This window comes from Camarhynchus parvulus, chromosome 14, assembly GCF_901933205.1.
Source record: "Camarhynchus parvulus chromosome 14, STF_HiC, whole genome shotgun sequence".
Taxonomy (NCBI): domain Eukaryota; kingdom Metazoa; phylum Chordata; class Aves; order Passeriformes; family Thraupidae; genus Camarhynchus; species Camarhynchus parvulus.
Genome location: NC_044584.1, coordinates 4,649,349 through 4,661,464, shown reverse-complemented (window position 1 = coordinate 4,661,464; position 12,116 = coordinate 4,649,349). Strand labels below are relative to the sequence as shown.

The following is a 12,116-nucleotide window of genomic DNA, read 5'->3' as shown; positions in this document are numbered from 1 at the left end:
ATGCCGGCAACCAACCAGGGCTGGCCCGAGTCCTTCGGGTTCGGGATAAGCGGCTCGGGGCCGTGCTACATCCTGTGGGTGCAGGAGGGCAGCAGCGCGGCGCTGGCGGGGCTGCGCCCGGGGGACGAGGTGCTGGAGCTGGAGGGGCAGCCCGTGTCCCGCCTGGGCCGAGAGGCGCTGCAGGGGCTGGCCCGGCGCTGCGGCAGCGTGCCCCCCAGCATCGGCGTGGTGTCCCGGCTGCAGCGCGCCAGCATCCCCCCGGGGCCCCGCGGCTGCTTCGGCTTCGAGCTGGCCAGCGAGAGCCCCCCGAGGGTGGCCAGCGTGAGCCCCGCGTCCCCCGCCGCGGCCTGCGGGCTGGAGCCCGGGGATCTCCTGCTGGAGGTGGACGGGACCCCGGTGGCGATGCCCGAGGCGGCGGCCGCGCTCGTGGGGTCGTGCCGCGGGCGGTCCCTGCGGCTGGCGCTGCTGCGGCCGCAGCGTGGGGACAGCGCCGGGGACACGGCCGGGGACAATGCCGGGGACATCGTGGGGGACAGCGCCGGGGACAGCGCCGGGGACACTGCTGGGGACAGCGCCGGGGATATCACGGGGGACACCGCCCTGGACAGCGCCGGGGACCCCGGGCCCTGCGCCGGCCCCGCCCGCCGGGACAGGAGGCAGAAGGCGCAGGAGTTCAGCAGGAAGGTGAGGCCGGGCTGTGGGATAAGGGGTCGGGGCGCTGGGCACCCCCCGTGCCCTGCAGGGTTGGAGATTTGCCACCTCCCGCCTTGGCATGCGGATGGGGAATGCTCCCGACTTGGTCATGTGGGGCTGGGGCGCAGATTTGGGGGACAATCACCCGAAAGAGGAGTCTGGTAATTGCCTGGGAGAACAGATGGGTGCTGCAAAGGGCTTGGAGAGTCCCTGGGGATGACCCCAAGTTCTTGTTCCCTTGCTCTACAAGAGCGTGGAGAGAGCCACAGGGCAGATCCTGCTCTGGCGGTCCCTGGACGTCCCTTCAAAGTCTGAGCCTGTCACCCCGCAGACATTTTAGTTCTTATTTTGTTGCAAAAGGGAAAACATCAATGTGATTACATCTTCATTGTGCTCCTGAAAGCTTCCTAGTGGGTATTTTAGCAAACACCTCGCCTTGTGCTAATTATAAATTTGATCACAGTTGTTTTTTTCAATCTTTCTAATTTCCATTTCAAAGTAGCCTTTTAAAATGCTGTTATGAAAATAACCAGGCCGGTAGGGCTTTTTTTTGATCCCAAGTTAATAAAGGAACAAGATACCCATAAAGAGATTTGTGGGTATCAGGCGAATCCCCTCAGTCAGCTTCTCCATTAAAGATTCACGAATACCCTCTGAGGTTTGGATTCATGGGCGTGGGAAACAGATACCTGCTGATTACAGGAGATTAGCGAGGAGGGGCGGTTGTTCCGGGCCGCCTCCGCCTCTGAAGGCACAACCAGCCGAGTAAAAGATTCCTGCATGATCACAGGAGAGCAATTCTGCTGTGGTGTTGTGAGCACCCCATCAGCACCTCTGTCCCCTCCCTCCCCAGCCCCAAAAGCAGCCGGGACAGCCCTGAGCAGCAGCGTGGGCCGGAGCAGGAAGGCAGAGCTGCTGGAGCACGGCTCAGCTGGCAGATTCTCTCCAGAGGGAATGCACAGCGCAGTGTTTGGAGTGGCTTCAGTTTCTGTGTGATGCAGCAAACACTAAATCCAGCAGGGTGTTTTACCCCCTCCTTTCCCGGGACCCCAGCTCTGGTCAGTGCCGCTGGTGCTGGGAGCTGCCGGTGCTGCTGCCAGGCTGCAGGGTCAGAGGGTGCTGCTGGTTTGTGTTTCACACTGCACTGCCCGCGGGTCACCTTTTCCCAGCCTCCTTTCTGCGGTGGAGCCCCAGGCTGAACGGCCTGGCAGGCAGACAGTGGTGCCAGCGGCACTGGGGCAGGGCTGTGCCAGTGTGCCACAGCCCGGGGGCACCACCAGGGAGGTGCTCACGGTCCCAGTTCCAGGGCAGTGCCTTCTCTCGTCCCCTGTGTGCTCAGGGACACGCTGGGGACCCCATGAGGGCTGGCAGCACCCCCGTGGTGCTGGAATCCCCATCCCTGGGGTGTCCAAGGAGGGGCTGGACGTGGCACTCGGGGCTCTGGGCTGGGTGAGAAGGTGGGGATCGGGCACAGCTGGGACTCGAGGATCTGGGAGATTCTTCCAGCTGAAACTATTTGTGTTTCTGTGATTCCCACCCACCAAGCCCGGGCAGAAATCTCACAGCAGCCCTTTGGGATCCATCGCACCAGGAGCACCACAGCGTGTCAGTCCTGTGCTGGACATGGGGACCGTGCTGACGAGCCAGCCCAGGGGACACTGCTGCTGTGGCTGCCCCAGATTTGGTAACCTTGAAGTGCTGCTGCTGCCAGGAGCGCCTGCAGTGCCTGCACAGAGCCAGCAGCACCAGGGGGCTCTGCCGGGGTCCTGGGGCCAGTGTCACCCTCCCTGGGGAGGGACAAGTGGGACAACACCTGGGAAAATGGCTCTGAATGGCTCTTCCCCTTCCCCAGGCAGGGCACGCCTGTGGCTCCCTGGCAGCGCCACCACAGGGGTGCACACAGAGCCCTGCACACCCCTCAGTGCCCAGGGAAGGGTCAGGGGCTCTCTCCCCTTCCTGCAGGCAAACGCTGCAGTCAAACCTGCACAAAACATCACCTCGCAGGAAATCCCAGCACTCACAGGTGCAGAGAGATAGTCACAGGGAGTTCCTGCACCCCACTGGAGAGGTCCAGGTGAGGAACCAGCTCCCACTGCCCAGGGACGGGGCAGGAGGTGAATAAGGAGGGTCCCCTGTAGGGTACTTGGCTCGATGCTAATTAGCTAATTTCTCTGCCTGTCCCAGCTGGAGAGGATGGGCCATGGCTGGGAGCTGTCAGTGCTGGTTCCAGGGCTGGCACTCACCGTCATCTTCTGTCTCCCCATTCCCAGCAGCTTCCCGGGGCTAAGGGCAGGATGGGCTGCCCAGAGGGATCAGGGAGTGATGCACAAAGCTTAAATAGCTCCAAAAGCCCATTGCAGCATCCTCTGCCAGGCAGGCTCCAGCCTGATCCCATCCCAGCTGCGACCCAGCAGAGTTTGGGAGTTTGGGGTCACTTGTGGACTGTTTGGACCAGCAATTCCAGGGCTGTGTGTGCGAGCAGAGCAGAGCTGTGCGATGGGCTGACCCCTGAGGTGTCCCTGTGCTCCCTGCGTGGTGCCTCCACCTTGGCTGAGCAGGGAGTGGGACACATTTTCCGTGTGCCAGAGCCCCTGCCCGCGGTCCCACGCCCTCCTGCTCAGCGTCCCTTCCCTCTGTGCCCTGTCCCGCCTGCAGGTGGATGCCGTCCTCGGGGAGCAGCCGGAGCTGAAGGAGAAGCTGTTCGCGGTGCTGAAGCAGTACGCGGCCGAGAGGAGGGTGGAGCGCCTGGCGCACGCCCTGAGCCTGCTGCTCACCCACGAGTCCCACCAGCCCCTCATCGACAGCATCAGGTACCAGCGGCACCTCCGCGCTGCCCTGGGGCCACCAAACCGCAGATTCCTGTGCCTGCTGCTGCCGGGGAGCCGGGCTGGGCAGGGCCGCATGGGAGGGTCCTGCAGGGAAGGGGTTGGGGAATCCTGCAGGGAAGGGGTTGGGGAATCCTGCAGGGAAGGGATTGGGATGGTCCTGCAGGGAAGGGATTGGGATGGTCCTGCAGGGAAGGGATTGGGGAATCCTGCAGGGAAGGGATTGGGATGGTCCCGCAGAGAAAATGCCAACCAGCTTTCCAAGGGACAGCTGAGCCCAGCTTGGTGGCACCTTAGCCCAGCACAGGGTGTGTGGGGAGCGTGCAGCCGCCGCCTCTGCCTGCAGCAGGGGATGTGGCTCCCGTTCTGGGCTGTGATGTGGAAGGGAGATGGGATTAGCTGCAGAGCCACTGGAGATTCTCCAGCAGCCTGGCCACGAAATAGTCTGAGTTCTGCAGGGTGAGGGCTTGGCCAGCACTGCCAGCAGCCCTGGAACTGAGGGGCTGGGGGGTCTCTGCTGGGGCCATGGGCTGCCCGGGGTGCCAGGGGATGGTCACTCACCCCGGGGTGCCCTGGCAGTGCTCTGCTGGGGCTCGGGGACCCCAGCGCCTCTGGAGCCCCTGAGCCACGGCAGCAGATCTGGCAGCGAGGCCGGGGCTGGGGCTGGAGCTGGGGCTGGCCCAGGGACACGTGGTGGGATTACAGCCGGGCTGAGACCATGGCCATTAGGGAATCAGGTCTCCATCTGGCCTCGCTCCGGGCCCAGCTTTCCAGTTGCAGCTTTAATCAGAGCAATTGCAGGATATTACAGTTTCCATAACAACGTCCCCGTGCGGGGTCTCTGCCCTGACCCACCATGGCAGGGTGGGGGTGGCTGGGGGCCCTGGCCATGCAGTGTCCCCCTGCTGTGCTGGGACTGCTCTGGGTCCCCCAGAGCCCTGCATGCCTGGGGCCAGCAGGCACAGAGCCCTGCAGGGCCGGGGTGCAGAGGGGACAGCCAGCTGCCCACGCCAGCCTGTCCTGAGCATTCTGGGGGGATCTGAGCGCCAGCAGCTGGGGCTGGGGGAGGGATGGATGGCACTGAGCCAGGCCTCAACCACCACCCCAAACTGAATCACAAAATAAGCCCCCACCACTCACAATTCAGGAAAATTCTTTCCCCCAGCAAGGTCCGTGAAAATATCTCAAATGCCTCGGATATCCCCCCTGCCATCATCCCCGGGGAATTATACAGGATTAGTTCCCCTCACAGAGGGGATTTGAGTAAGTGTCCAAATCTTCTTCCGGACCCAAGCCCCTCTGTGGGGGGCACAGCAGGTTCCCCCCAGCATGTCCCTGTCCCAGCAATCCCTGTGCCAGTGAGGAGAGCATGGCTGGAGCCGGTGCTGCCATCCCCAGCTCGGATGGGGATCATCCCATGGCATCCCATGGCATCCCATGGCATCCCATGGCATCCCATGCCCAGCCTGTGATGCCAGGGGCAGTTTTGGCTCCCCAAAACAGGGTCAGACCCCCTGACTGCCCCCTGCCCCCATGTGAAAGGTCAGCCCCAGGGCTGGGGCAAGGGGTGCCCCAGTGGATCTGGCAGCTAATCTGGCTGTAATGGAAATGAAATATTTAGCTCAGGGAAAAGATTTACCGTCTAATCTTAATGAAATGAAGCCAAGAAAATAAATAGAAGAGATGCCGTGCAGAGCAGGTTTCCCAGCTGTGGGTGCTGGGGCAGTGCCAGGCGTGCTGCTGTGCCTGACCCCAGCTGCTGCTCCCGGGCTCTCTGATGGCTTCGCTGCCAAGCAAGAGCTGTCCCTGCCTTTGCTGTCACTGCGGGTGCTGAGCAGCTCCAGCAGCTCTGGGTTCAGGGTGCTGTGAACTCCTCGGGTGATTCCAGCCCGCTCAGTCTGTCTGTGACTGGGGAGGGGTCTGGGGTCTGTGCCCTGAGGCAGCACCCGGGGCTGGGAGGGCCATGGGGGGGGTCATGCAGGGTGTCCCGGTTCCAGCTCTGGGGTGGGGGCAGTGTGGGGGTGCTGCTGTGGCCGTTGTGCTGTCCTGGGGCACAGGGCAGCCACCCCGGGCACTGCTGTGGGTGCAGTGTGGGCAGAAGGGCCCATCAGACCTGACCCAGCGAGTGTCCTGGGGCTTGTCCTGTGGGATCATCCTGGGGGGACCTCGGGAGCACCCACCGTGCATCCCCGTGAGGCTGTGCCCGGTCCTGCAGGGACCGTTTCCACCTGAGACGGGACAGCCCTGCGCACCCCGGTGATCTCATCGCTGTGCTCGCCCTGAGGAGCCCCCGAGGCTGGGATGAGCCTCTTCTCCCCCGGATGGCCGTGCCACCGGCCAGGGAGGGGGTGGGTGCGGGGTGATGGGTGCCCGCCCTGTTCCGTGCCCCGGGCAGGCGGCTGAGCCCTGGCACGGGCAGGCGGTGGTGGCAGACTGTGTGTCCCCTGGCACTGGCAGGCTGTGTGTGTCCGGCTGTGTGTGCCCTGTATCCCCTGGCACTGGTGGGCTCTGTGTGCCCTGTGTCCCCTGGCACTGCCAGGCTGTGTGTGCCCGGCTGTGTGTGTCCGTGTGTCCCCTGGCACTGGTGGGCTCTGTGTGCCCTGTGTCCCCTGGCACTGGCGGGCTGTGTGTGTCCGTGTGTCCCCTGGCACTGGTGGGCTCTGTGTGTCCGTGTGTCCCCTGGCACTGGCGGGCTGTGTGTGTCCGTGTGTCCCCTGGCACTGGTGGGCTCTGTGTGTCCGTGTGTCCCCTGGCACTGGCGGGCTCTGTGTGTCCGTGTGTCCCCTGTCACACAGGGCCAGCCGCCGGTGAGTCCCCGTCTCCCACTGACCCTGGCGCTGGCCTGATTGGATCTTCCCTGTGCACCAGCTGTATTTATTTTTGTGCTGGTGCTGCTGCCGGCTGTCCTCTGCTGTCCCCTCCCCTGCTGTCCCCCCGGGCTCCCCCCGGGCTTTGCCGAGCTCCCGGCCAAGTGCTGAAGCTCAGCAGAACCCCAGACCCGGCTGGGCACACGGATCCTCCCGGGGCTGCAGCCACCTCTGCTCTGCCCTCCAGCTGGCCTTTTCCACTATTGGATATTTCCCCCCCTTTTTTATCTCAAATGGATTCCATCCCATTTGCCCAGAATTAAGCTCCCGCAGATTTTAATTTGCTGACATTTTTTTCATCTGCCGGGCTGTGGATAGCGGGGATGCTGCAGGCGCTGCGCCGGGTGCTCCCCGCTCCCATCCCCTGCCCGTACGGCTGATGTGCGCAGGCAAAGTGCACAGCTGTGCCCGAGGATGCCGAGACCCGGCTGCCAGGGGGGAAGATGAGCTGTCTCGGGTGAGTAACGAACGCGCCTTCGCTGCGAGTGAGGGAAATGGGTTTAAATCAGGTTCCTCCCGGAATGTGGCAGCCCCTGGCACGGCGAAAACAAGGTGTGCTGGAAGTTAATTAACTCTCAGCACCCGCGCTGCCTCGGAGCTGCTCCGCTCGAGGGATCCGCCCGGAGGGGGAGGCTCCAATTGGGGTTATTCCATCGCGGCAGAGCGCGGGGTTTCTCCCCGCTCGGGCTGGCCCCGGATGGGTTATTCTGGGCCGGTCTCGGGGGCTCACGTCCCTCGGTGCTGCTCCGATTCCTGAGCTGGTGTCAAAGCAGGGCAGAGCTGCGGTTCGGCGGTGCCGGCCCCGCACCCGGTGCTCTGCGGAGCTCCGCCAGCTCCATCCCTGGGCTCTGGGGGCAGGAGCCACCCTCGGGGCCCAGCGGGACACGGGGGATGCCCTCGGTGCCACCCCCACGCCCCGGGCACCCCGTGTCCCTTTGCAGCGCGTGTTTTCCCGGCGGAGCCGTGCCAGGGAGGCGCCAGCCCCTGGCAGCACCGTTTGGGTTAAAAAGATCTGTTTGCAGCGGAACTGGGGGAAATTCAGATCCCATCCTCCCGAGCCGCAGTGCTGGGGACAGCCGCGGGCACAGCCGGTGACACAGTGACACAGGCGGTGTCCTGTTACCCGGGCTGGGATGGGGATGTGTGTGCCCCAGCCCCTCGCCCCCGATGCATCCTTAGGGGAAAGCTCTGGCTCTGTTTGGGCTCTGAGACGTTCTCTTGGCTCTCCTGTAAGTCGCGCTGTGTTCAGGGCTGCGGGCAGGACAGTTTGGGGCGGTTTGTTCCTCCCTGCTTTGGTTTCGCTCCGTTTGCTCCCGGGGCAAAGCCAAGGGGGCCGTGCTGGGAGGTGCTGGGCCGTGCTGGGCCGTGCTGGGCTGGGCTGGGCTGGGCTGGGCTGGGCTGGGCTGGGCTGGGCTGAGCCCGCTCCCAGCCCCGATCGCCGGCACAGCTGAAATCGCTGCCCTCGGGGGCTCCCTTAGCGCGGGATAAATTCCACCGAGCCCGTGTTAATAACGCTCCCAACACAATCTATTTGTCTCAGCTTGTTTTTCACGGCAATAAAACTGCCTGGCGCGTTCCTGTATTAAACTGCTCCAGCCATCTGTGACCGGCCCTGGAGCAGAAATTTCATTTCAGCCGTTAGGATTTAAATATTATGGATTGTGCTGCTTCCCTGCTTCTCAACCCCCTCCACGTACCCACTCTCCAGGGCTGGGGGAGCCTCCCAGCTCTTTTGGGTGTGGATGGAGCACGAGAAACCCCCTGAGTCCCTGGTGCTGATATGCACACAGTCCTCCTGTCCACGGTCCCTTCATTCCCACTGGAAAACCACCTGGGTCACGGGATGGTAATGGAGGAAAAGCAGCTCTTGTTCGCTTCCATTAAAAAAGAAATCCCTAATCTGATGGCCCAGCATATGCTCAACTGCCCAAAAAAGGGGGGAATTAGGGCAGCAGGGAACAAAACGTGCCAGCAGTGAGACAACTGGGAGCGAGTTCCTTTTTTATTGGCGGAGTTCAAATAGGTCATGACCAAAATGCCTCGGTGGGAAATCTCCTGATAGGAGATTAAATTCCTTTGGTGAATCAAGCTCCGGCTGGGATGCAGATGGGATCAGCCCGGCGTCCCTGCACCCCGCTGGAGCCACAACTTTTATTTTGGGAAGGGGTTACTTAGCATGAGTTTTCCAGTGTCTTAAAGAAAGCAGGGAAAGCAGCCTGGAGCTGCAGGAAAAGCCTTTCTGGGGCTCTCTTGAAGGTCTCCGTGTCCCCGGAGCTGTGGGATCGCCCGTCCCTGCCAGGGCAAGGACAGAGCCAGCAGGTCGTGGTGCACAGCGTGGTTTGGGCACAGGGACAGTGGGTTTGGGGCAGCTGAGGGCACCCTGATGCTGATGGGGAAGGGGACAGGCTGGGCACGGGTGTGGATCTGCCCCGGGGCACTCTGATGGATCGGTACTGGAGCTGGGGCAGGGATGTGTCAGCAGAGGGTGTTTGAAGCTCTGCAGAAGCTGCCGGGGGTTCTGGGCTGTCCCCAGGGGCAGCGGGGTGGGCAGGGAAGGGCTGAGAGGGGCTCCCAGCCCCGTGCTCAGCCTGCCTCCCGGGCAGAAAAGCACCTCCATCCCTGCTAACTGGTGCCACTGGTCCCATCGCAGAGCACCTGCAGCCCGGTGAGGGATTGTGGAGCCCCCAGCACGGGGATAACAGGAATGGGATCACAGCTCCGTGCTGCAGTGAGTTCTGCTCCTGCACAAGGGTCTGGAGGCTCCTCATCCCCCGGGCTGTGCCCCCGTCCCACACACACGCAGATAGGTTTGGGAATTTGGGGTTCCTAGGCAGAATTCCTGCTCTGGGGGTAAAGCCTGCAAGAGTTTTCTCTCCTGGATTTTAGCACTTGGCTGGACCAGCAGGGTTTTTCTGGTAGTGGTTTCCACAGCACAGTTCAGACATAATCCAAGTGTAGCTCAGTGTTTTAATCCATTCTGGGACGTGTTTTTCTGCACAACTGACAAACTCAAGGTCAGGTCTTTGCTGGTTGTTTTGGGGCCAAACCGTACATTTTTCATTTCTCCTTCCTTTGCTGCTACCTGGGGATTGTGAGTGATGTTGGCAGCTCTGGGAAGCCTCACATCCTCTTCATCAAACACCGGTGATGTGCGTTATTTAAATTAAAGAAGGGTTTTCTCTTTTATTCCTGCTGAAAGGCACTGCTGCGTTAACCGGGGGGTAAAGGATGCTCTGTGAGGGTTTGGGACCTTGACTCTGCTCCTGCTCCTGATCCTGCTCCTGCTCCTGGTCCAGCCTGGCAGCTCCACCTCCGCACCCCTGGTGCCGTTTGCCTTTAAGGTTTCTCACCCCTTCCCGCAGCACGTAATTTAAACACAAGCACTTGAGAAGTCAACTAATTAGCACCAGGGAGGCATCCCCCCGGAGTTCGGCGCCGAGCCGTGCCCTCCTTTCTGAGGAACGACGAGCTCGTTCCGGCTGGAAACCACAGCGCTGCAGTTTTGGGGGAGAGGAAGGAGAGAGGGCGGGCAGGGCTGAGCTGGGCACCGGGGCAGGAGCCCGGCACAGGCCAGGGGGGCTCTCGGCCGATGCTGGAGCCGCACCGGGGCTGGCAGCGTGCCGGAGGGGCCGGTGCCAGGTGCCGGTGCCAGGTGCCGGTGCCAGGTGGCAGTGCCGGCGCTCGGGCCCGTCTGGCCGCGCTCCCCGGGCACGGTGGGGGTGCCACACGCGGGGCGGCACCGGCTGGCACCGTGGGCGTGAGCCGAGCCCCAGGCTCAGCTGCATGAGGATCTGAAGCGTCTCCCTTTTGTTCCCGCCGCACCCCGACAAATGGGAAAGGACCGGAGTTTCTCGCGGCATTTTCGGTACGTGTCCCTGCTCCGCTGCCCGCCCGGGCCGGTGCTGGCAGAGCCCCCACGGGCATCCCGGGATGGCTCGGCTGCCTCTGGGCGCTGGGGGGACCCCGCTGTGTCCCCGGGACAGCCGTGCCACCGCACAGCCCCGCGGCACCGGTGCGGAGGGAGTCGGGCAGAGCTGGGGTGGGAGCGCTGGGCAGAGGCCGAGTGGGGCTGCGGGCCGGCAGGGCAGCCCGGGGCGATGAGGATGAAGGGCCGGGGGTGGGATGGAGCTAGGCTCGCTGTCCCCTCGCTCCCCCGGCTGAGCAAACTCGTGGCAGCTTCACCCGCCCGGGCAGGCTGGAGCCGGCCCTGCTGCCCTCCCGGGGCCACGTCCTGTCCCGCTGGGCCCCAGCACCGCCATCCGGGCTGGGACCGGCCGGGGCAGCTCTGCGGCCCCCGCAGGACATGTGCGTGTGGCACAGGGGCTGGCAGGACATGTGCGTGTGGCAGGACACGTGTGTGGCACAGGGGCTGGCAGGACATGGGCGTGTGGCACAGGGGCTGGCTGGAATGGAGAGGCAGCTCCCAGCAGGGTGGGCTGCAGGAATGGGACTGTCTGCCCAGTGCTGGGTGCCCGGTGCCCCACCTGGCAGCTGTGGGACAGGAGTGTGGCACAGGCTGAGAGATGCCAAAGGGAGCCCTGAGGAGCTGAGGGCAGGAGATGGGCACAGTGGCACTCTGCCACCCTCCTGGCCAGGCTGCTCTGGGGGTGGGGTGAAGGTGAAGCAGCCCAGAGCATCTGGGGCTTTTCCTGGCCTGGAAAATGCCCTGAATTCACATCCATGTCTTCGAGCAGACTGAGCTCTCCCAGGCGAGTGCAGGAGCTGCTGCAGAGGAGGGCTGGTGCCCCGGGACACAGCGGCACCGGGCATGGGAGCTGGCACAGGGCTCAGGGGTGGGAGAGCCTTTCCCATCCCTGTCCAGCAGGAAACAGAGCTAGGGCTGACCTGGAGCACCCGAGGAGGGAGGAGGAGGAAGCAGAAGGCACGAGGGCAGCGCTGTAGCACCCTGCCCCTGCCTGACCTCCACAGACAGGATGGGCACATCCCTGCTCCGTGAATCCCGGTGGGATTTGCTGGGAGAGGGAAACCCCAGCTGGGCACTGCTCCTTGGTGCCAGGGCAGTGCACAAAGGCAGGTTTGTCCTGGGGGATGGCAGCACGCTGCAGGAACAGCCACAGAAATGGTTTTGCCTGCTCTGGTGGGATGGTTTGTAGCAGTGAGTTGGGTCTCTCCTGTCTGGGCCCTGCTGTGCCCCAGCTCTGAGCCAGTCCTGGGGCAGTGCCAGTGCCAGGTCCTGGGCTGGGTCTGAGCTCCTCAGCCCAGTGCTGAAGCAGAGGCTGGTGCAAAGTGGGACAGCTCTGCTGGAACGAGCAGATGTAATTTGGCCAATTAAATGGGATTGTGCTCATTTTGCCTGTGAGGAACCCGGACTTCTCCCTGGTGGGTGCCCAGCCCGGAGCAGAGGCTTGGGGGACCCACATCCTCCAATGTCTCACAGGGTGAACTATTTATTAGCAAAATTTCACTCTTTCCTTGTTACTGCTTAATCACAAATCACCTGTGAATTGCACCAATGTGTTACTTGTTTTAAATTGTCACCAGATGCTCTGCGTGAGCATCTGCCAGCTTTGGGTGGCATGTGCTCTGTCTCCTGCACCAGCTCTTGTTTTGAGCTCTGCCTTTGGCTGGGGGAAACAGAGATGTGCTGCTCCCGGCAGGTTTGGGATTTGAAGCCTCTCCTCCTCTGTCTCCACCCAGGACTTTGTGTTCCCTCGGTGCAGCTGCCCGAGGGAGCCCGGTGGGATCCCCTGCCAGCCCCGGCTGTGTCCCG

The 12,116-nt window shown here is 62.9% G+C and overlaps 1 protein-coding gene across 1 annotated transcript in view; it reads left to right on the top strand.

Annotated features, from left to right (window-relative positions):
• LOC115909265 (delphilin-like) overlaps positions 1-12,116 on the top strand; it is a 33,601-nt gene continuing 21,485 nt past the window's right edge. Inside the window, 2 exon segments of the mRNA XM_030958438.1 lie at positions 1-684; positions 3,349-3,503. Of these exon segments, the coding sequence (XP_030814298.1) occupies positions 1-684; positions 3,349-3,503 (839 nt within the window).